Genomic DNA, 23,992 nt, shown 5'->3' with positions numbered 1-23,992 from the left:
CAGGTAATGATGTTATTTACATATAGTGCGTTATTGACAGGAATACACCTGCACTGCTCATGATATTCTGGAAGAGAGGGGGACCGTACGTGTGGCCATCACCGTCGAGAGACTGCTGCAGTTCTATCAAGGACGCCACACGCCCATTTCTCCCCGAAATCAAACTCCAGTATGAGACTTTTCGTGACCTCCCTTCTCTTACTCCCAGTATTAAATTATCTAACTATGATTCATCAGTGTCCTGGGATGACTGTAATTGTGCAGTGTAACTCAGCTTTCAGTAATTAAGTGAGGATAAAGTTTGCATACACTCGGAAGTTATCTTTCAACACCAGCAAATGTAATCCCAAGTTATTGTAATACTTTTGATTCCAGAAAGTTTCTGTGTGTGTGTGTGTGTGTGTGTATGGATATGTATGCATGTATGTACCGTCAATCAATAGGTGTGCAGGTTACATATGTATGTACATACATACTTTATATAAAGTATATATATATATATATATATATATATATATATATATATATATATATATATATATATATATACACATGTATACATACACACATATACATACTGTATATTCCTTTTGATGTTATAAGATTTAAAGGAAAGTTTGAGTTTGTGGTAGATGGTGGTCAAGCCACTTGACGCCAGTAATACTGTGCTTCCCCTGCTTGCTTTCTTCAAGCCAAAGGCAATGTATCATCCTCAGCCAGTGGAACGTGCTGTTGTAAACTGTGAATGTCATATCATTTATTACTTTTATTCATTACTGGTTAGGATTTCATCATCCATGACTCATTTGCTCACTTGTCTTCAATCATTCCTAAGTTTATTTTATACATAAAGATGTGGTGTGCTTTTAAAGTGTTCCTTTAGTCATTTTTTATATTTTTATTTGTATTTGGCTCTCTGAGCATTGTACTTGCAACCACTGTGCTTGCTACTCGGCTCTCTGAGCATCGTACTTGCACCCACTGTGTTTGTTACTCGGCTCTTTGAACATAGTACTTGCAACCACTGTGCTTGCTACTCAGCTCTCTGAGCATCGTACTTGCACCCACTGTGCTTGTTACTCGGCTCTTTGAACATAGTACTTGCAACCACTGTGCTTGCTACTCAGCTCTCTGAGCATCGTACTTGCACCCACTGTGCTTGTTACTTGACTCTCTGAGCATTGTACTTGCACCCACTGTGCTTGTTACTCGGCTCTCTGAGCATCGTACTTGCACCCACTGTGCTTGTTACTCGGCTCTCTGAGCATCATACTTGCAACCACTGTGCTTGCTACTCAGCTCTCTGAGCATCGTACTTGCACCCACTGTGCTTGTTACTTGACTCTCTGAGCATTGTACTTGCACCCACTGTGCTTGTTACTTGACTCTCTGAGCATTGTACTTGCACCCACTGTGCTTGTTACTCGGCTCTCTGAGCATCGTACTTGCACCCACTGTGCTTGTTACTTGACTCTGAGCATTGTACTTGCACCCACTGTGTTTGTTACTTGACTCTCTGAGCATTGTACTTGCACCCACTGTGTTTGTTACTTGACTCTCTGAGCATTGTACTTGCACCCACTGTGTTTGTTACTTGACTCTTTGAGCATTGTACTTGCACCCACTGTGCTTGTTACTCGGCTCTCTGAGCATCGTACTTGCAACCACTGTGCTTGCTACTTGAGCTGGATATCACCTGCTACATTTCCAGAAATGAATGTAAGAAAAACAGTCCATTGTGTAAAGTATTTTGTAGGACCGATGGATTACACTAGCAAGTTGGTACGAATGAAATTATTTGTAGAAGTACTTTCCTGTGCCATCCATTGGAACATTTGATATAAAAAGTTGTGTAACTTTTAAGACTGGCATAGTTTTCATTACTTTTTTTTAGTATAAAAAGCATGAGGTTACTTGCAAGGCATAAATCTCTTAAGACATTTTGTTTGCTTTTTAACTGATAAAACATTTAAATTTAGTTTCTTACACTATACACAAATTATATATATACTGTATATATATATATATTATAATAATACTAATATACAAAATATGAACATTATGTATTAGTGATATATATAGCTAGTGTTACCGAGACATTATCTGGGATGATAGGATCCATACCCCTGTAGGGTATAAAGTACCCAAGCAATCAACTGGGCACACTAAATTATCAGGACCAAAACAAAGCAATTGACTATAGTATGTGAAGAAACAAATTTGTTCCCAAACTATTTTAGGTGCATTAAAGTTGCTATGAATTATGTATTGCTTGGAGAGGACAAGTTGTTTTCTTTTATCTTTTACCGAGACGCAAGTCACCTGAAGTGCAAATATCAGACGATGAATTTTGTCATTATTTGATGGCCTTAGGACACATAATTAAGAGGTATTTTTGCAGCCTTTTGAAAATTATACTTTGAAAGTTATCAATATTAATTTAGAAAGTGTACTGGCTAAGGCCAGTTGGGACTAACCGGTGGAGTGATCGCTGACTTCAATCAGCGATTACTCTATAGCTGACTGGAGTGACTCGAACTTTGAAGGTTACTACAGCATTTTTTTTTGCTTATCTTCATCTGTGAGGTTTGAGGTGATGTCCTCAACATTGAATGCATACATTTCCCACAATGACTACTTCATTCCAGGACCTGTTTGGCCCTGCTATCTGACCCATATATTTTGATGTTTATAGTCTAAAGACTATACCCACCCTGATAATTTCCACATGGACTGTGGATGTTCATGTTCGTTTACTCCCAGCCAGAATAGCATCCACATCATAGAGGCCCACTCCAACGAGGTGGCTGTTTGCCTAGCTGTCCTATCTTACATTGGTGAGCCCCTAGTTTGGCTCTCAAAGAATGTCTTATTAAATGCCAACATTGAAACAGTCTCCTTCCACTCCATATTGAGATGGGGGACAAAGAATTTAAGGACTGTCATGAGGATATCTATATTTATCATTACTAATAGGGTGATGGAGTTGTTGCAAAATGTGTAAGCTTAGAATAGTGTGTATGGAAAATGAAGTTGGAGCAGTACAAGCAGCCAAAAAAAACTTTGAAATTGTATTTTTATTAAATATTTAAAAAATAAAAAGCATATTTCCAATTGTTCTGGTTAATAAATAGTAATCATTGATGACCAAACTACACATCAGAAAATGAAGAAACGCCAACATTTAGGTTCATCCTGAACCATTATCAATGTTATTGCTTACTTCACTTCATAATGGTCCAGGACGGACTGAAATGTTGGCATTTCTTCATTTTCTGATGTGTGGTTTGGTCATCAATGATTACTATTTATTAACCAGAACAACTGGAAATATCATGCATTTTATTTTTTAAATATTTAATAAAAATGCAATTTCAAAAAGTTTTTTTGGGCTGCTTGTACTGCTCCAACTTCATTTTCCATACACACTATTCTAAGCTTACACATTTTGCATCAACTCCATCACCCTATTAGTAATTAAAATTGTGGCATAAAATTCCACTGTTATTCTTACTCTTATAAATAATGGACACAGTTGTCTAATGTTGTTAGAAATGTTCACCTTTTCTAGCAATTTCTATATCTTGATTAGTACTGGATACCTCGTCATTTGCCTTTGTGTTGTCACTTGTTGAAGCTGCTAACAACACTGCTATACTATTATCTGTCGTGGTGAATCAATAGTCTGTTATTGGGCAGTAAATCCATGGTTGAAAGTTCTGTTGTTTGTACACAGCAACAAAAAAGCCAAGCAATGAGTCACAAAATGACTCCATCGATGAGTCATCGACTTGAGAATGGTCCAGGACAGACCGAAACGTCGTCGTCCCTTCACTTTCTAGTGTGTGGTCTGGTCAACAAAAAGACCAAGGCATGTGTAGGTACAGAATGGGTGGCCCGCGGCAAGTGGCACCTGTTGAGATGTCTGGTCAGTGTTCGAGACAATGAAAATATTAGCATCACAGTTTATTTGCACATTATACAGTATGTGGTGTGGGAAGAACTGATAGTCAACTCCCAGATAATGGCTTGGGCAACTTTAGTGGTTTATATATAAAGACCAGTGTAATAGTCAAAATGTAAACAGTTATGAACAAGAAAACACAAGAAATGTAAACTTAACAGATTTAACTCTCAAAGTGTGATTATCATCATCTTGCATCGATTTACAGGGTAATGTTAATTTATACATTAAACATACATTAATTTAAACCATTGTTGTCTGGGTTTTATGTCACTGATGCTAATATGGATGTAATAGCTCTATATGGATCTAGTGAAGTTTACCTTGACACATGAAAAATTCCTGCAATTGTTTTATGATTTCCTTACTGTGGAAATGCAGGTATTGTAAATGTTACTATGGTAATGCAGCAATTGTTATGGTATAAAAATCCAGTATAAATACATATGTATAATGATTGTATGGATACAATTCTGTGGCTGTAATGAAGTATACCCGATCAACCAGTCATCATTTGAACATAATAATGAAGAAATTTCAATAGGCGTATCGGCCCATACGAGGCCAATTCTATTTGCCTGTATATTGATATAAATATGCTAACGAGAGGCAGCAGCGATTTATATCTATATCGTTTCCATTATTCATATGATCGATTACATGGATATCCAAGGTTAGTATAGTATTAAGAATGTGTGGCTCGGGGCAGCATATTTCGTTGACGGAGCTCTCATAATGACAGAGGAGGTAGGTGCTATGGGCTGCCACACACTGAATTTGTACGTGTCTAACTCATCCTTCACCGACTTGTGCAGTAGGGTCAGATATGGAGCATTCTTCCGAGCTTATAAATATAAAACGATCTTCAAAGTTACTGGGAAGAGTTTTACAATTATAATAATGTTATGAAATATAATACAATGTACATTTACAAACTATACAGCACTTAAAATTTTGTAATTTCATTAGGACAGTAGACATCAGATTTGCAAGAGATTATGAAATGAGGCTGATATTTATTGCAAGGCAGTGACATTCTATGTTTAGCACATTGTGTATATGTATATATATACATGTTTTATCTTGAGGTCCACCACACCTAAGGTCAAATGACTGACCTTTCCCAGGATAGAACCCCACAGGCTGACTCCTGGGGACCTACCTATTTGCTGCTTGGTGAACAGGAACATTAGGTGATAGGAAATGTGCCCAACCATTTATCTCCTGCCCGAGATTCAAGTCCGGAATTCCTGACCAAGTCTAGAATAAACCCGACTGTATTACCTGTTGAAGAGGGCCCAGTTTTGGACAAGTGTTATGCTCATATTTCTTGTGATTTTGTTCATAAGTAGGCTTACATCTTTCTACATAAAACAGTCTTAAAAGAAATTCCACACACACAAGCAACTTATGATTTCAGTACATTATGCTTCATCGTGGGGTGGACTCGTCCTGTCCAGAAATTTGTAACAGACCACAAACTGGCTATTTTTGTAAATTTAAGCGTTGTGGCTACAGAAACACACACTTACAATAGGCACACAATCTATAGTGTATATTTTGTACAAGGTCTTGAATCTCAAGTCTCCATGCTTGCATCCTTCTTTTATATTGGCAATGTATATTTCGAGTTTGTTAAGAGGGTCTCCAGAGTGCCCCTCAATGTTGGTATTTGAGCTGGTCAAGAGTGCAATATATTTTTACATTTTTTAAGAATTGTACTTAATAGTAAATTGCCCCATACTTTTTTTTTAATATAAATATATACACAGTATATATACTGTGACTGCTTACAGATGACACTAAGTCCGAGATATATATATAATGGATAGTGTAAATACATTATATGGTTTTGTTCATTTCCCATTACATTCAGCTCAACTTCCATTTATTGTAAAATGTGTAGACGATGCTGTGTTTGTAGATGAATGTAAATAGAAAATAATAAATATTCACCAAAGACATACATAAGTACAGTTTATTATCCATTCCTTTACATTGTATAATAGGTTGTTTAACCCCACGTGACAGCTACTCAACCTTCCTGTTGTCGTACACTTTCCTCTCTCCTGCATAACGCTCCTTATCTCGCTCGTACTTTCCAGCATATAACTGGGGAAGAGAACGAATTAATTAAAATTTGTCTTCATACAAGTTCATGCTTAATAAAATGAAAGGATGCTAAAGGTTTAACTGCCATCTGAAGTACTTATCAAAGGCAACAAGCTGGGAAAGATGGCTTAGCACCATCTGGATTGCAGGATAGTCTAAAAGGTCCCAAATAATACTCGAAACAGCTTGTATTGGCTTTCAACTACCACCGATTGAAAGGGTTAAAAGCCTTCACGACCACTAGGAAATGTGGGGACATTAATTCCCAACTGGACTGTGGATGAATGAAAGGCACCAGAGCCAAGGCACAACCTCTTATGATACAGAGCATCAAGATGATGATGGGACGCTGGCAAAGCTGTGGAATATGTAGAAGAGCCATAGTATAGGACATCAGCCTAAATGTGTGTACCAAAACTACACAGTAAAATAACATACTGGAGTGAACTATATGGAAGAAAATGCAGAATAGTCAATGAAGATAAGGGATGCCATAGGCAAAGAACACTGTATAAACATCCTTCCAGTGAGTATAAGAAATATTGCCAGAACAAATGGACATCTTCAAGAGAAAACTAGATAATTTTCTTCAAGAAGTTCCGAACCAACCAGGCTGTGGTGGTTGTGGGCCGCTCCAAGCAACAGCCTAGTGGACCAAAGTCACTCAAGTCTGGCCTCAGACCGGGCTTGGGGAGTAGAACAACTCCCAGAACCCCATCAAGCAGGTATTAAGCAGGTAAATGGTCATTGTCTGAAGAAGGCTAAAAAACAGAGGGAAGGGGTAAAGTTAGAGATCAGGTCAAGCCGACTCAAGGGCTTGGTCACCCACTGCTAAAATTTGAGCCAGAGATTTCAATAATCATGTGAATGATTTAAAGTTGTTGCACCTTAGCCATATGCTATCACCTACTAGGGCAAAGATGGAGGTTAAGCACAAGTCAGCGCAGAAACGGGTGATTAATTAGCAAGTGTGTCGGAGGGAATCCAAACAACCCACACCAGTCCGAGGGATTTGCATGGACCCCTTTCCTCGCCACAGCATGGCAGAACCCACGAGAGAAATGTCATCTGAAATAACTAAAATTCCTTACCATAGAAAGATTTACTCACATACTGTATGGACGACTTGGTAATTCCGTTCACAGGATTCTAGAGTTTAGATGCAAAATTTCATAACTTCTGCCAGAGGAACTTTGTGATCTTAATACAACAAGTTTGATGTATTTTATTTATTCCCATCATAAATAGCATCCTCTTAAAAATAAATGCATTGTTCAGAGAATTCAGGTACAGTATTCATAACAGCATGCTTGGATAGTGAAGTTTACACACTAAAGTATAACACACTGAGAAGTCATTATCCCCCATTGTCATTGTCAACTAACCAATCCAGGGATGGGGGATTCATCTTTCTTTAAAATACTATACTATAGTTTCAAGGAGAATTAAGTACGTACTAACACAGCATCACGACAGTATTGAGATTACAGTGGGTGTACAGTATCTCGGAAATTGCCCTCTACAGTACACACACATTCAATCCGCAAAATATTTGCCACTCATCCCTATCACACACCATATTATGTGTGCTGTTCACATTCAATTCCCCATTTTCTAATATATTCAAGTAATTATGAAAAGAATCTGCCAAGTCTGTTAGGCTATGTAGCATTGTCTGTGTCAGAATATTCACAGGGTTCTAGATAGTATTCAAGATGGCAGAGACAAAACTAGCAATGTTAAATAAATCAGATTCACAGAGTGTATTGAGGGGCAAATGACTCAAAAGGTACAGTGGAAAAGCAAGATTTTAAATCCTAAAAATAAGGGCATTCTACAAGGTTCATGACTGTTAGGAGACCAAACAGCTCAGACAGTACAGTGCAGAAACATTCATGACACCATGTAAAAGACACATCGAACACTTTATGTAGGACATGCGTAAATCTGTGTATCTATGTATTTACGTATGAAGGTTAGCTTAGCATTTTAAAAGCACCGAATCACCTTCTGTGGTTGATTGTTCAATAAATCCCTGAACTATATGTTTAACACATCTCTAACCCTGTCCATGGAGGACAGAAGAAAATGTATATATGCTGGTTAGCATTGTAAATGTGTGGCCACGTTTGTGGTAGAAAAAAAAAGTATGGTGCAGATTTGTGTTCCATTAAGTGCCCACATGTTAATCATGTGTGGGGCCAATGCATAAACTGGTGAGAGATTGTACCATAATAATCTTCCATATAACTTCTCCCATGCTAATACTTCAATGAATAAGGAGCTCTAATTTAAATGCTATTGAAAAATCAAGAATTAATATTGTTTTTACTAACCTGTGTTCAATCCTTGATGCAAGAAAATAATCAAGAATACTGTGAATGCAAAATTATATATTCATGATATACATTCAGATACTGTGCTACAGTATATGACTGGTTTTTATTTTTAGGTGATAACAGTTTACAACAAAACAGTTCTTACCTTTTTGTCATCTTCTGACAGGGAACTCCAGCGTGCAGCAAGTAACTTAGTTAACTGTTTTTTGTCAAGGGGTCTTCCTGTTTGCTGAAGGTGCTGAGCTGTGGTGCTGTCTCGCTGCTCCTGACAAAACTGAAGAAATGCATTGTTCGGACGCTTTGGTGCTGATGGATCACGCTCCATCTTCTCTCGCTTCATCTGCGACTGTTATGAATAACACAATTAAAAGCTACATCTTGTTATTTTCCTATGTTGATGAAATGAAACACAGCCTACAGCAAAACCCTGGCTATGAAGGGTGTCAGCGTGTGCCATATGATAAAGTACCTAAACCCTAGCAAACCCCACAACAATAAACCCCAAAATCCTCAACTACAGGCTGTCACAGGAGGAGTCAAAAACCCATGCACTACCTAGGATGAGAGCACTGCCCTCCGAGGCACTACACTACTCTATACTACAGCATAGAGGCGCCAGGCTCTCCACACTGTAGCCTGGCCTCTCAGAGGTGAACTCAGGAACACCAGTGAACCTACTCTATTGGTATAAGGGCCATGCTAAACAAGTGCTTAGGGAAGAGCTTCCCTAAGCACTTCCTGTTCAAAGTAAAATTCAAACAAAGTCTGCACAACAAGTGAGGCTTGTAAACACATGCACGTGAAGTAAATACTAAAGATTAAGAACGACACACAAGCAAATGGATCCCACAGAACAGAGTGCAAAGGATGGTGTTACGGTAATCTCCTGCTTAGGCAGAAGATCCTGCCTGTTCACTTTACCTACTATTCACCAACGTATCTGCATGCTCCAACATAAGGAATCAACAAATACAACAATATGTGCTCAAAAGCCTCAGTGTCTAGACAAGACACCACCCCCCCCCCTGTCCACCCTCTAGTAACCAGAACACCTGCTGTCTGGGCAGAGACCCAGCGCCACTCACTAACTGCTTGTTTAATTGTCAACCGATGGTTACTCACGACATCAGCGCCATCTATGCTGGCCTGGGCCGCATATATAAGGAGCTCACCGACGTCCAGTCCTCAGAATACCCTTCGTGCTCCAAGCTGCAACGTCTACTCTCACTCCCCTGGGTGTTGGTAGGCTCGAGCAGCTCTTGTATAAAGTATTAATTTGCACCTTTCTTTTGCTTAACGTAACATTCACCTGTGTTTATATTTCTTTTATATTGTGTTATTGCCAAGTTGATAAGGGGCTTGTTTGTTATTAAAGTAATTTTTGCTATATTTAATGTTTCAAGTGTGTGTTTTCTTTGTATTACCCGCAACTCTCACACAGTAGAGGTCACAAGCAGTCTTATTTACTCTATTTTACTTTTTTTTATTATTTAATGTGATTGGCACAACACCAGCCAGAACAGCCACTGCTCTATTTTCAGATTAATGTCACAATGGCCTACACTTTTCTTGTCAAAAAGTGGGACTTGTCACAACCGGTTCGGGGAGGTCTGTATACACAGACATCAGTGACAGGACTTTGGCAAAGAGGGTGCAGTTATGGAACTCCCATAGTACCATCACCTGTTGGGGGCCATTTGCAATCAGGAGGTTCGAGCTAGTTTCGAGCCAGTTTGGTTTGAGCTGTGTAGTTGGCCGTTGTGAGCAGTTGTGTAGAGGTCGTTTTGTTTTGGTGCTCCATTTTCTTTGAAACTTGTAATTGTCTGTGTTGCTCTGCTTACTTTCTGGACATTTTCCAAGCAAGGATGATTATAACAATCCCCCATTTTCTGCACCTCTGAGGGGAACAAAGTTCTGGCTCTGATCCCCAGTAGGCAATAATATCAAGTTTAATCAGTGTTTACACTAGACACATTAAATGACATCAGTACCCACACAAATGTATGGAGGAGGTGAAGAGAAGGAATTAAGGGATATACCCATAACGTGACATAATCAGGACAAGTAATGACAAAGTAAAAAAAAACTCAACAGCTGCACGTGTAGATGGAATTCAACCCAAAGTCATAAAGGAAGAGGAACTATTGTTACAGAGCCCCCTCCTATTTCTCCCCATATCTGGCTTTAAGTCATATCCGCTGACCCTGCTGATTCCGAGGTGCAGGGAGTCTCTTGATATATAAGGTGACCAGATTGGTCACCTAATTGGGGAGAAATTTTTGTTTATAAGTTTGTAGGTAAGGGAGGAAATCGCGCCCTTGGTACAAACAAAATGGTGTTCCCTGCCTGCAAATTGGCCATTTTGTGGACGACGCCAGCCAGCTGGCAATTGGCTGGCAGAGGTCACGTGGAGTAGCCGACCAATCATGGCCCACCGTGATATAACCGAGAGCCCCTGGCGGCACCTGCGGAGGCGTCGCTGAGAGCCGATCTGACTGTTGATGCGAGCAGTCGTGCATCAAATAGCTCTGGGAGCCTCTTTCAGTGGATTATAAGCAGCCATCGCAGTCCACCATTATTGTCGAAGACACTGTGTTCTTGGGGAGCACGAAGAAGCCAAGTTTAGTGGGCAAAGGAGTGCCAAGACTTGAGGATTTAAGTCGGCGACGACTCGGGAGGGCATACCTGGCGCTCGCGAGTCCAGTTGGTGTGACGAGCAGGTCTGCAGTGACCAGGTCACATCTACCGAGGTTGGAGGGAAGACACCGTTTCTAGGTCAAGGAGGAAACGCCTCGTGGAAGGAACATGTGTACACAGTGACTGGCTCAGTGACCACTGGTTGTACCTGGATTGGAAGACCTGAACTTAGGGAGTGGCATGGAAAAGACGCGATTGCTTCACAACACCTGAGGCCCTGCAACACGCTACTGGATCATCAATGGATCATCAATAGAATGCAGGGCAGCTAGTATTTTTCATTAATAAATGCCATACATTTTCTCGACGTGTCTGAGTGCCTCCATATATCTCTATGAGCATACATGAGTGATATTATAGCCCCCACATATGAACAATAAGATTTTATATGAAAGTATCCTAGTGGCTGGCAGTATGAGAGCAACACATATTTATAGAATGTACCCTAGGCTGGCAATCCTGATTTAACACTGAATGTAGCAACACGTATGCTATCAAGCCACATAGTGCACAACCACTGAACTGCACTGCTGGGGGTGCAGAGATATTAACCCAGCTGGCGACCTTGTTAGACAGTATAGAAACGCAAGTGTGGAAGAGAGACCTGCAACCTTTTGTTACGGCGGGCAAGACTCGGAGGAAGTGCTGTTGAGAGTATTCCCGAGTCTTTCTTCACTTCTCCGTGGGGCAAGGCCGGAACTGCTGGTAGCAGTTTGCCCTGTGATTGACTGAAGGGCTCCCAGGGTGAATCAGTGGCACCCAGGTGGTGGGAGCATAGACCTGCAGTGGTGAGCATTACGTGGTCCTCACCTTTGGGACCAAATGACTCCGGTGAGTTATGTGAGTCAGAGAGACTGACTATTCTTTCTCCTGAACCCCTAGCAGCCCCCTGGATAGCCCAGCCCACTCCTTGTAACAACATGCATACCGCTGAAATCGTTTTTCAGAAAATCTCTGGACCCGGGATAGTTCCCATAGATTGGAAATATGAAAATGTCACCCCTATTTTCAAAAAAAGACAGAAAGACCACGGCAGTCTGTCCAATCAGTTTGACTTCACACATCTGCAAGCTCATGGAGAGAATCCCAAGGGAAGGAAACATTCCCCATCGCACAGCAAACTATCTTGTAAAATCAACATAACATGGGTGCGTTAAAAACAGATCCTGCCTTACAAACCTGCTCATATTTTTGCAAATGGTAAACAGCTTCTCAGATAAAGGATTTCTGGTAGATACATGGATTTAGCTAAAGCTTTTGATTAGGTAGAGCCGGTTGGCTGAGCGGACAGCACGCTGGACTTGTGATCCTTTGGTCCTGGGTTCGATCCCAGGTGCCGGTGAGAAACAATGGGCAGTTTCCTTCACCCTATGCCCCTGTTACCTAGCAGTAAAATAGGTACCTGGGTGTTAGTCAGCTGTCACGGGCTGCTTCCTGGGGGTGGAGGCCTGGCCGAGGACCGGGCCGCGGGGACACTAAAGCCCCGAAATCCTCTCAAGATAACCTCAAGAAGGTACTGCATGAAAGGCTAGCAAAGAAATGGGCATATGGTTACCACACACATACCATACACATTATATTTTGATGTTTTCTTGACTCACCTGACGTTTGACACTTGAGGTTGAGCTGGAACTTCTTGGTCTTCCCAGCGCTGGGAGGCTAGATGTCTGTGCAATGATTCGTATTGAAATGACGGAATATGCAGCTACAGTCAAATATAAAACAGCATTTGTATTTTCCAAAATTTTTAATGTACACAAAATTATACAAAATATTAACATTAATATCAATCATATCAATAAATACATTCTACATATAGAGTTCATTACAATAAATTGATGGATTATAATTAAAGTGACATGACTACTGTATATATATGACATGATATACACATGCACTACCATGGATAAAAATGTTACATTATGACAATTGTCTAAACACCATATTATGTCTCCTACCTGTGGCAAAGCAAAGGATTTGTCATCCTCTTCAATGGCAATTGTTAAGGGCAAAGTTCTGTAATTGTCACCTCGCTTATCAAGCTCCTCCATTAGAAATCTGAGGAAATAAAAAAATTGCAATAATTAACTTTTACACCATTTTAATTGCTATCTTCGATTTCTTCCTGTGTGCCAATTGTCATGCGGATTCCCCATTTAATTTGTTAACTATTTGGACAGGATTGGTAAAAACCCGTTTTTTTTTTCCTTGAAACTCAACCCAGGTTATTTACTATCCTTCAGAGTATACACACACACACATTGACAGTCCCCCCTCAACAAAATTAATTAATTATCATATTGTCGGGGATTGAACGCCGACCTGCATGAAGCGAGACCGTCACTCTACCGTACAATGGGATGGAAACATCAGTGTAACACTCACTCTCTTTCCTTTCTCAGGCGGCGCACAATCCTCTTCACCTGATACACACGATTCACCAGCATTTCATTTTCCTTCAAATGATTAAAACAAAATATCATTTTGTATTGTAATATATTGTAATTCAATATAACTACAGTTTAACAATATATAAATATAATACATACATAATATACAGTAAAGTGCAACCTTAATCAGGTGAACTATACTAGACCAACTCCAATTAGTTGCATCCAGAGATTTGTTGCAAATGGAGATGCCTTCAAGACACATTTATATAATGCATTTTTGCAACACAAGAAAAATACATAGCTATCTCAGTTTTTCCTAATGTTTCAATCTACACAAATATTGTTACAAACATGATTGGAGCCAAATTAAAAGTGTTGCCATTCATATACTTATATTTCCCTACATTCTACCGCCTAATTTCATCGTGCAAATTTTTTTATTTCGCATGCAATTATCGAGATATTCCCAATAATTTAGGTGTTTTATCGTGTTTATGCATGCCATAGATGTATTCTTTCTACTTCGGCAATCACTTCTGTTCTGAAAGGGAAAGCAGTATCGAGCAGTACTCAAGGCAGAACAAGATAAGTGATTTGAATTGTATGACCACTGTGATGAGATTCGTAGAGGAAGAACATTCAGCAAATTCAATTTCAATAATAAACAGATTACAGTAACTCAAAACTAATAAACCAAGGCCTCACAGAAATAAGATGGGAAGAACAGCTAGCAAATGCAAATATAAATCAATGCCTCAAAATAAATAGGCTCGGTAGCTTTAGAAACAAGCTCAAGCCAAATATTGCTGAGAAAAAGATAGAAAAGATGCAATATGGAACAAGAACGCAGTTCACTCTACAGGCCCGACTCCTTTGCCAGGTAAGCCATCTAAGGCTCACCATAGCTACCTACCTACCTTGAGGCTACCTTGAGGTGCTTCCGGGGCTTAGTGTCCCCGCGGCCCGGTCGTCGACCAGGCCTCCTGGTTGCTGGACTGATCAACCAGGCTGTTAGACGCGGCTGCTCGCAGCCTCCTGTTACTTGCAATTTTTTTCCCCCAGTAGCTGATCTAAGGCAACAACATCTATAGGCATTGGAGCTGGTCGGCCGAGCGGACAGCACGCGGGACTTGTGATCCTGTGGTCCCGGGTTCGATCCCAGGCGCCGGCGAGAAACAATGGGCAGAGTTTCTTTCACCCTATGCCCCTGTTACCTAGCAGTAAAATAGGTACCTGGGTGTTAGTCAGCTGTCACGGGCTGCTTCCTGGGGGTGGAGGCCTGGTCGAGAACCGGGCCGCGGGGACACTAAAGCCCCGAAATCATCTCAAGATAATCAAGAGAGGAGTACAACCAACACAGCCAATCTTTACCTTCTGAATACAACTGCACCTCCTTAAGATGGCGTTATATTTCTTATAGTACTTATCTTCGGTGCCATTTTCAGCTGAAGCAAACGCCGGCATCATGTTTGCCTCGTGAGGAGAGTTATCTAGGTCTTCTGCACTGAACATCATGTTGACTGGAAGTTGTTGTGGTGGTCGCTTACTCTCAATCTCGTCGCTTCCGTTTTCTGTGATAATCTGAGGCCGGATTCACGAAGCAGTTATGCAAGCACGTACGAATGTGTACATCTTTCCTCAATCTTTGACGACTTTGGTTACATTTATTAAACAGTTTACAAGCATGAAAACGTGCCAATCAATTGTTGTTATTGTTATAAACAGCCTCCTGGTGCTTCGGAGCTCATTAACTGTTTAATAATTGTAAACAAAGCCGCCAAAGATTGAAAAAAGATGTACAGGTTCGTATAACTGCTTCGTGAATCTAGCCCCGACCTTAATTATTTTCTCATCCCAGCCTGGTAAGGTTATTATGAAGACGAAACTCGTAATGTAAATGCCACTATAACAATGTACAACAACCCCAATGGGAAGAAATCCCACTATCAATTTTACCTAAATGCTATTTGTCAAAGATTTCCCCCTATTGTTCTTAAGGATTTTCTCTAACTGGCTTCTGAACTGATGTAATGTCTCGAGATTAATGGCTTCAGATGGTTGGTGGTTCCATGGGTTTAACCCTATGGGTGAAAAAGTATCTCCTATTTTGTATCCTCTATTGTGACTTGTTGAATTTTAAGCCACAATGTAGGAAGAACTTAAAATGAAGAGCATTTGCCAAACGACTGGCAAATGTTTTTTTTTAATTTCAAAACATGCAAGTCCTTGTATGTGAAGCATAACAACCCATGTCATAATTACCAAATTAACATTACCTAGCAGCAAATTGATAAGGAAAAGGACCTTTTTGCTTTTCATTTTTAATGATTGCATATTTAATCCCATTTTCAAATGTTTATGATTAAATCCCATTTTTAAAGATTAATTATTTCTACCAAACGAGTTTGGATGGTACTAAATGTAATACAGCCCAACCTCCTAAGGTTTCCAAACATCAAGAAACTCTTGTACTTAAGTGCCCCTTATCCTAACCTACCATAGGACCCAAAACAGAAAATGGGACAGGATGTCAATTTCACAAACTGCTACCATTTTCTAGTACGAATTTTGGCCTTAAAAGTATGGGTCAAAATGCGACGTTCTATTACGACCACATGTTGGGTAACATGTATCCAGAGCGTCAACAAGGTACTTGCCTAGTTGGGCTTGTGGGGAGAGGGGGGTTGAGCTTCGGCACTCTGGTTCCCTCTCGGTCACCAATCGACTGGTGTACAGGTTCTAGAGTCTATTGGGCTCATTGCATCTACATTTGAATACCACTTTCATGCCCGTGCCACCTCTTGAATGGCTTAAAGCAAAACATTAAAACAAAGAATAAATAAAAAACACCACTTCTCATTTGTACATTGTATCGATTTTATTATTTTAGTGTGAAACTGCTAATAGTTTCACAAATTGTACATTAACAGTTTCTCCATAAAAATATGCAAAATTGTAAAAATATGAGCACTACATTGAGCAATTTATTCTGAAACCATTATTGGTTATATGCATTGAAACTGTAATTTATATCACACAAAGCAGGACAACCTTAAGGATCCAGCTTGATAAAATCAGGATGAATAGGGTACACTTGACAAGCTGCCAGCTTCCCGTCTTCATCGAGGCAACTAGAGAGATAGTAGCCCTTAGGTAAATTTAGATAAATTATGGATCAAAAATTATACCTTACAAAAGGTAGTGAATTTTTTTTAAATGTTTCTTATATGATGTAGTACATACATCAAAATACTGTACACAAACTTAAAATTTTTGATGCTCTTTAACAAGATAAAATAGGCACTCTTGGAAGACCAATATAATAACTATACAGCAATAGTTTATTCCCTCTGAGCAACATTGAACTTCATTGTGATAAGATCTCCCAGGCCTGCAGATATAACGTCGCCAGGCAGCACTGGGCCAACTCCTGCAGGTGTACCAGTGAGAACGAGATCCCCCGGGTGAAGCGTGAAGTACTGCGAGATATACGAAATGAGGTAGGGTATGCTGAAGACCATATCTGCTGTAGTGCCATTTTGTCTCATTTCCTCATTTACCTGGAAGTAAACTAAAGATCAGCTTCTTGGAAATTCAGTAAAGTAATTGTATTACTAATATGCCATTATTTGCAAATCTGGGCAACTGACGTTAATGTAACATTGAATCAATGCTGATCATATGTTGATACAACATTACTCCAGCACATTTTGCCTGCTGGGATGTAATTTGACATCTGTAACTGAAAGACTAAGGTGTATGAGGAGTAACCCTACACTATGGTCTAATCATTTTAAACCAATTAATTGCTAACCTACTTGATTTAATAAACATTAGTATAAGATTACTGTACTTGCATATTGCAGTATATAGCTTCCAATTTAGTTTATATACCTTTTTAAAAATTAATACATACCACATACATATACATTATTAAAACATTGCAATGTCATCTATCTTAAATTATTTCCTCGTATAATAATTTCATATTAAATTTGATCCTTTGTATCACTTTTTACTGCTTCACAGTTGGGAACATTTCAGACCTCCAATTCCTGAGAGGCAAGTTGAATTTTTTGCTAGAGAAAATGCAGCATAGTCCTCAGTGTGCATGGCCAGTCATTCTTTTGTACCAAAGCCTCGCATTATTATTTTCACCTCTTGCCTCCGGGGTAGCAGTCACACAAAATTATAGATGGTAGGATAAAGGATATTGTCTTGGTGTTAATTTAAAAATACTGTACATATATAACATCTGCTATTTCCCACCTTGCACCACAGCTTCACAGCACTAGGGTCACTCAGTTCCTTAGTGGAAAGAAACCTGGAAATTGGAAGTGCAGTGTCAAAGCACTTGGCCATAGTCCATGGATTCCCTGTCTTCTTGGCCTCCTCCTGGAAATCTCTTGCTGTCATATCCAGTGCAAGCGCATATCCAGCAACGCGTGACATAGCATCATTTTCGGACACATCTCGACACACTGAACCAATCACCACTCCCAGTTCTACTTCGTGGTGACAGCTGCTACTCCCTCGAGGTATCTGTTGGAAAAATTTAGAAGAATTCAAATTATGAAGATCATTAGTATTCGTCACTTTCAGAGCTGTAGAGAAAGTTTGCTAGTTTTGTAGCTTAAATTATCAAATTACAAAGTACTGTAAAGATCAAAGTAAATAAAAAATCAGCATTGAATGTAATGAAATACCAATTTCTGGGTGAGCTCCAGAGAGTTCCTGAAGTTATTACACCAATTCAGTACCATACTACTAGATGCCATCAGTCATGGAGTTCTTATTGACCTACTGGGGACCAGGCCCTCCCCCCCCCCTTCCCCTTAGAGATGCAAGGGGAGCAACGGTACTATGATAACATTACATTTAAAATGTTATTCCTGTCTGCCACCACTAGAGACAGCACCCAGAAAGTCAGCGAACCAAAACAAACTACTGCATGGTTAGAAATGAGACCGCAGTCTCAAAACAGCCAAAAGAACTCCAACAACATGCACAAATTATCAAAAGATCGCAAAACTAGCGCATTTCAGGGAGGCAGGTTGGGTTAGCCGGCTGCCTCCACCCCTAGTTCTTATGATGGAAATGCTATATCTTTGGTATATCAAGTATATCTTTGGCTGTAAAAACAAACAAAAAAATAGTCTAACCAATATGGGTCCAAGGCCCTCTTCCAGGTATGAAGAAGGAGGCTTCATGAAGAGCAAAGGCTTTGTAGGAACAGCATTTCCAAGTTCTGCACAGTGGTCTCTGAAAACGTTACAATATGGTACATACAGTATACCCGACACCTTCCATAAATACAACAATCTTGGTAATGTCCAGTGTAAATCCACAAATTACAAAACGACAGCAGTTAGGAATGGCACAGTTGCATACTTATTGCTTTGTAGCTTTTAAGTATTGGTTAAAAATAGATATAAAGAATTGAGATCATGGGAGAGAGGTATCCTCTTAATACCCTCTATTTAGTAAGGTGACTGCTAAGGTACTCAAGTAGCTACTCGACAACAATGTTACCAATCATATAGAGTAGGAAAGTCGAATATTTTGTAATGCTTCTATGGGCCTTAGGGATTGTTTTTCTCGGTGGTGTGATGTCTGATCTCCATGAGCCCAATTGAGGAGACAAGATAATCTTTGAAAAGGTACTTATCCCAGAGTGTACGAAAAGTCATCCAATGCCTAACATGATCACAGTGCTTTGGGGTCACAAGCTCAAAGAGCTACCAAGGTTACCTGGCCAGAAAATACTACTATAGTTACTATGAAGCCACACTCCAGTTCTATATGAAATAAATGAGGTAATACTGCCAATTACATTAAAAGGCAAATTAGGGTCGAGAAAGGTACTACAAAAAGGTAATTAGATGCATCTTACCTAACCTGAATTTATGCGAGGGCCATCTCCAACGACCTCAATGGGGACAGAAAGCTGGCAGCTTGTCATAGGCCCTATCTTTACACATTACTTATGAATAAACATATCACGGTGACCTTGCAAGCCTACCTGTAGTTCCTACCAACAGCAACAATATTTCTCCCCCAGAGAACAAACTTGCTGAAGTTGTGCCCAGCTTGGCCTGCCATACTCAGGATCTTTATGGAGACAACTCTCGCAGTCTGCGTGAAGGTTCTGTCCTCTCAGAGGCAACTCCGCCACTCTAGTAACGTTCTAAAATGATTTATTACAAAAAGAAACAGCTGGTGTTGTTATGACGGCGTCGCCGGTCGCTTGTTCTCCTGTCTTCCCCTCCCGTTCTCTCTGTTTCAAAATGTTGGGGTAACTCGTCTATTTTTAAACAATAATAACTTTTCAGATTAGATTAGATTAGATTTTTTATTTGGGTAAAGATACATACATTGAAGATGCGTTACAAACATAATGTTGGAATTTAAAGATAGAGCTAGTACATATAATAGCCACTAGCACGCATAGCGTTTCGGGTTTAATTCTTCCACAGATTAAAGCAATCATATTTACAGTATAGTCCACTAAAGATCTGCATCATTTTGACAATTCTGACATTAGCATTATAGCCTGAGTGATAACCTGCAACAGCCTTGAGAGCTCGGAGCCTATCTTCCAGCTGCTTCCGTGGGGCGGTGCCCCCCTACGTTCGTGTGTAGATGAACACCGGCCAGATTCACGAAGCAGTTACGCAAGGACTTACGAACGTGTACATCTTTCCTCAATCTTTAACGGCTTTGTTTACATTTATTAAACAGCTTACAAGCATGAAAACTACCCAATCACCTGTTGTTATTGTTATAAACAGCCTCCTGGTGCTTCGGATCTCGTTAACTGTTTAATAATTGTAAACAAAGCCGCCAAAGATTGAGAAAAGATGTACAGGCTCGTAAGAGCTTGTTTAACTGCCTCGTGAATCTGGCCCGTGTTCGACTTTATCTGTAAAGAAATATTATCATGGACGAACACTTAGCGCTTTGAGTTCGTAAACTGTTTAGTTATTACCAATTAAATACAGCCGCCATGATGGAGATAAAAAGATATAAATTTACTTGAGAGCCACTAACACACTAGTGGCTTCAATGAGGACAGGAATCCAGCGGCTTGTCAAAGGTCCCCCATTTCTCCTGATGATGTTTTTAAGCTGAATTTTGAGGTTCAGCAGAGTTTTGGCAGTTACGGCTCTGGCGGGTAGGCAGTTCCATGGGTTTATAACCCTGTGGGTGAAAAAGCATCTCCTGTTTTCAGTCCGACATTGTGGCTTGTTGAGCTTGACACTATTGCTCCTTGTTTGTGTTACATCTGACCTGTTAAAAAAGGTGTCTCCAAATTGTTCAGCATTTTGAAAGCATTTTAAATATATATTTAAGAGACTTTATAGGCTTTACAAGAATGTAAAACATCAATGCTCTGTACTCCCATAAGCCCAATGTACCTTCTTGCATTTAAATAAATAAAGAAATAAGTAAAGAAATAAATAAATTCAGAGGTGACGTAAGAGTTCTGTTCAAGTGGAGGCTAGTATATTTTTACAACCTTGGGAACGGGAAAAGTTTGCTATCCGCCCCAGATAATGCAGTCAATAATGCAATTCAATTTCTTCATTATGCACCCCATACCCATCCCGTGGGCGGTAGTGGAAAGGGTTACAGAGGCACATAATGGGCTCAGGGACTCAACCTCACAATTCATTTAGCTAAACAACTTACAATCTTGAGGAGCTAATTACCAAATTGGATCAATTCTAACTTGGAACTTCTAATTCAACACCCCATCTTTAGCATCATTCAGGCACGCCTCGTGTCTCTTAATCACGCAAGCATTAAAACAATTTGCAGGTTAATTTATTTACCACTGATATATTTAGGTGGTGACCATTAGTACATGTGATGCTGCACGTGACAAGTGTTATCTGTACGTCGGTACGTATCAGTGGTGAACGATGTCGCCACCATACGCTCATCATCGCGCACCTGGCAACTCCCACGGAACTTGCTTCAATGTTCTACCTTTTATTTATTTATTTATTTATGTATTTATTTATTTATTTATGTATTTATTTATTTATTTATGTATTTATTTATATACAAGAAGGTACATTGGGTTTATTGGAGTACAGAGACTTCAAGTTTTATATTCTTGTAAGGCCACTAACACGCGTAACGTTTAAGGCAGATCCTTAATCTAACATAATTTGAATCCAACATTTTAAGGGGCTGTCAATTGAAGAAGCTGTCAATTGAAGAAGCTGTCAATTCTAGATGCTGTCAATTCAAGAAGCTGTCAATTCAAGAAGCTGTCAATTCAAGATGCTGTCAATTGAAGAAGCTGTCAATTCAAGATGCTGTCAATTGAAGAAGTTGTCAATTCAAGATGCTGTCAATTGAAGAAGTTGTCAATTCAAGATGCTGTCAATTGAAGAAGCTGTCAATTCAAGATGCTGTCAATTGAAGAAGTTGTCAATTCAAGAAGCTGTCCATTCTAGATGCTGTCAATTCAAGAAGCTGTCAATTGAAAAAGCTGTCAATTCAAGATGCTGTCAATTCAAGAACCTGTCAATTGAAGATGTCAGTTGAATCAGGCGACAGCCGAAGACTCCTAAAAGCGTACAGAGCTAAACGGACGTAAGATAAAGGAATTCTTCTCAAAAGCTGTATCACTCTTCCTGTTTATAAAAAAAATATAGTTGCACTCCGGATAGCCGTCAGAGATGCGCCTCACTTGTGCGCATTCATTATATGAGGTAATCTTTCCACCACCACTCCTTACGGGATCACCATAGCCCGTGCTACATGGACACTTCATTTTGAGTAGTTAAATCTGAAACAACATTGAACCACTACTCCTGTGGAACAGAAGAAATGTGAAGCTACTGAAGCCCTCAAATTCAACATTATTCTGCATTATATACACATTCCACAGCCACTACAATGATTAGAAAAGCCGTTAAAGAAAGGGACTCACTAGTGAACATTCTGCATCTACATCCGCCAACAAGATAATGTTATTAAATCAAGACTAAAACAGAAGCGAAAAAAGAAACAGGGAAAACGGAGGAAACCCCACCTCCATTTAATACTTTGACCCAAATATCAGAGTAGCAACGTTACCGCGAATAACCGAACTCAATTATGGGCTCACCATAGCCCGTGCTTCATGGACATTTCATTCTAAGTAGTTAAATCTATAACAACATCCACCACTCACAGGATGGGTGAGTGTGTGCTCTGAAACGTGTCCTCCACAGGATGGGTGTAGAGTGCTATATGTAATCTGTCCTAAAAGTGGATTGTTTTTAGCTAATAGTTTTTCCCTTCACTTTCACAGTAAGGTTAATAATATTTTTAATATATAATAATATACTGTATAATAGTGTATAAACTCTTTCTAGTTTTTTTCTGTATAATATATATTATTTATATACTGCCCGAAACGCTGCGCGTACTAGTGGCTTTACAAGATTGTAAATACTATTCTATGTATTATCACAAACACAATGTACCTTCTTGTATATAAATAAATAAATAAATAAATATTTACAATAACCCTCCCTTCCCCAACCCAAAAAGCCTATCCTTTTAAGCGTATTTGTTTTCCAAAATTATATAATCTCATATTTATATATTTTCTAATAGTTTAAATCCATGAAACCTCCTTCGCTTCCAACTAAGAGACACAGACAAGAATTAATACGAAGGTATAGTTAGGTATTATTAGATATTTAGTCATTAATGAAACCCACACACATGGCAGCAGTCTATAAGTGCCCGTTGCATGCAAATTCTGCTTCATAACTGTTGATATATGCATTAAACTTGCTTAGCTAAATGAATTTGGGGGGATTTAGTTGCTAAGCTCCCATTATGTGCCTTTGCAACCTTCTCCACCGCCACCTGTCGCATGATGGGGTATGGCCTATTCAAATTTCAAATTCAAATTCAAATGTTTATTCAGGTAAAGTACATACATACAAGGTGTAATACAAACATTGATGGATTTATAAACAGAGCTATAGTACATACATTCATGTATCATCATTCTATCATTCATGTATGGGGTATACATTTTTCACGTATAACTCCATACATATAAAATGAACTAAATTGAACTTATTGCACTAGTGTGTCCAATATGGTCAGGCAGGATTGTAATATAATCTTTCACCATTGTAATTTAATCACACATTTAAGGCGAATGAAAACTGATTGTCAATAGTTTGCAATAGTGTAACTTACATTCCATTAACTAATATAAGTGTCCAGGGGACCGGATTCACTAAATATTTACGGGAGTTGTTAGGAAACATCTTGTTACAGACTTAATGATTACTACGCGATTTGATCTGGAATTAATTATAATATTATTAATATAACTGTCACCACCCATGAGATGGGTATGAGAACTACCGCCCGCAAGTTACATATGAAGTCCACCAGCCATAGACTAGGCACTCATTGTATACATAGCGAGAAGATGGGCCTATGTATACATAGGATACATATAT

The 23,992-nt window shown here is 39.4% G+C and overlaps 3 protein-coding genes across 7 annotated transcripts in view; 1 reads left to right on the top strand and 2 right to left on the bottom strand.

Annotated features, from left to right (window-relative positions):
* LOC123774319 (Leucine-rich-repeats and calponin homology domain protein) overlaps nt 1-5,935 on the top strand; it is a gene marked incomplete at its 5' end in the record, with an annotated part of 57,716 nt that extends 51,781 nt beyond the window's left edge. For all 4 annotated transcript variants that reach the window (XM_069307890.1, XM_045768487.2, XM_069307887.1 and 1 more), the window contains 1 exon segment: nt 41-5,935. In XM_069307890.1, the coding sequence (XP_069163991.1) occupies nt 41-175 (135 nt within the window).
* Nucleotides 5,914-15,076, bottom strand: LOC123774320 (uncharacterized). 2 transcript variants are annotated; one of them, XM_045768488.2, is made up of 6 exons: nt 14,877-15,076; nt 13,498-13,568; nt 13,071-13,170; nt 12,714-12,779; nt 8,561-8,761; nt 5,914-6,076 (listed from the first exon to the last, which is right to left on the bottom strand). In XM_045768488.2, the coding sequence occupies exons 1-6, from the start codon at nt 15,018-15,020 to the stop codon at nt 5,996-5,998; spliced, it is 663 nt and encodes a 220-aa protein (XP_045624444.1). In that variant the 5' UTR covers nt 15,021-15,076; the 3' UTR covers nt 5,914-5,995. The 2 variants fall into 2 exon arrangements, with proteins under 2 accessions (XP_045624444.1, XP_069163992.1); XM_069307891.1 differs by having other exon boundaries at nt 13,498-14,410; nt 14,538-15,054.
* A 1,282-nt stretch (nt 15,077-16,358) lies between these two features.
* On the bottom strand, nt 16,359-19,790 carry LOC123774318 (oxaloacetate tautomerase FAHD1, mitochondrial). Its single transcript, XM_045768479.2, has 4 exons — nt 19,528-19,790; nt 18,668-18,767; nt 17,775-18,047; nt 16,359-17,065 (listed from the first exon to the last, which is right to left on the bottom strand). The coding sequence occupies exons 1-4, from the start codon at nt 19,605-19,607 to the stop codon at nt 16,847-16,849; spliced, it is 672 nt and encodes a 223-aa protein (XP_045624435.2). The 5' UTR covers nt 19,608-19,790; the 3' UTR covers nt 16,359-16,846.
* Between the last annotated feature and the right edge of the window lie 4,202 nt (nt 19,791-23,992).

Source organism: Procambarus clarkii, chromosome 61 (genome assembly GCF_040958095.1).
Source record: "Procambarus clarkii isolate CNS0578487 chromosome 61, FALCON_Pclarkii_2.0, whole genome shotgun sequence".
Classification (NCBI taxonomy): domain Eukaryota; kingdom Metazoa; phylum Arthropoda; class Malacostraca; order Decapoda; family Cambaridae; genus Procambarus; species Procambarus clarkii.
The sequence above is the reverse complement of the archived record's forward strand: the minus strand, read 5'-3'. Positions and strand labels throughout refer to the sequence as shown.

Excerpts from the sequence above, each read along its gene's own strand:
- LOC123774318 (XM_045768479.2), bottom strand. The coding sequence starts at position 19,607 with ATGGCAGGCCAAGCTGGGCACAACTTCAGCAAGTTTGTTCTCTGGGGG. Across the intron at positions 18,768-19,527 it reads GCTGTTGGTAGGAACTACAG|AGACCACTGTGCAGAACTTG; the intron begins GTAGGCTTGCAA and ends TAACGTTTTCAG. Across the intron at positions 18,048-18,667 it reads AGGGCCTTGGACCCATATTG|ATACCTCGAGGGAGTAGCAG; the intron begins GTTAGACTATTT and ends TTTTTCCAACAG.
- LOC123774320 (XM_045768488.2), bottom strand. The coding sequence starts at position 15,020 with ATGATGTTCAGTGCAGAAGACCTAGATAACTCTCCTCACGAGGCAAAC. Across the intron at positions 8,762-12,713 it reads CCTCAAGTGTCAAACGTCAG|TCGCAGATGAAGCGAGAGAA; the intron begins GTGAGTCAAGAA and ends TATTCATAACAG. Across the intron at positions 6,077-8,560 it reads TGTCAGAAGATGACAAAAAG|TTATATGCTGGAAAGTACGA; the intron begins GTAAGAACTGTT and ends TCTCTTCCCCAG.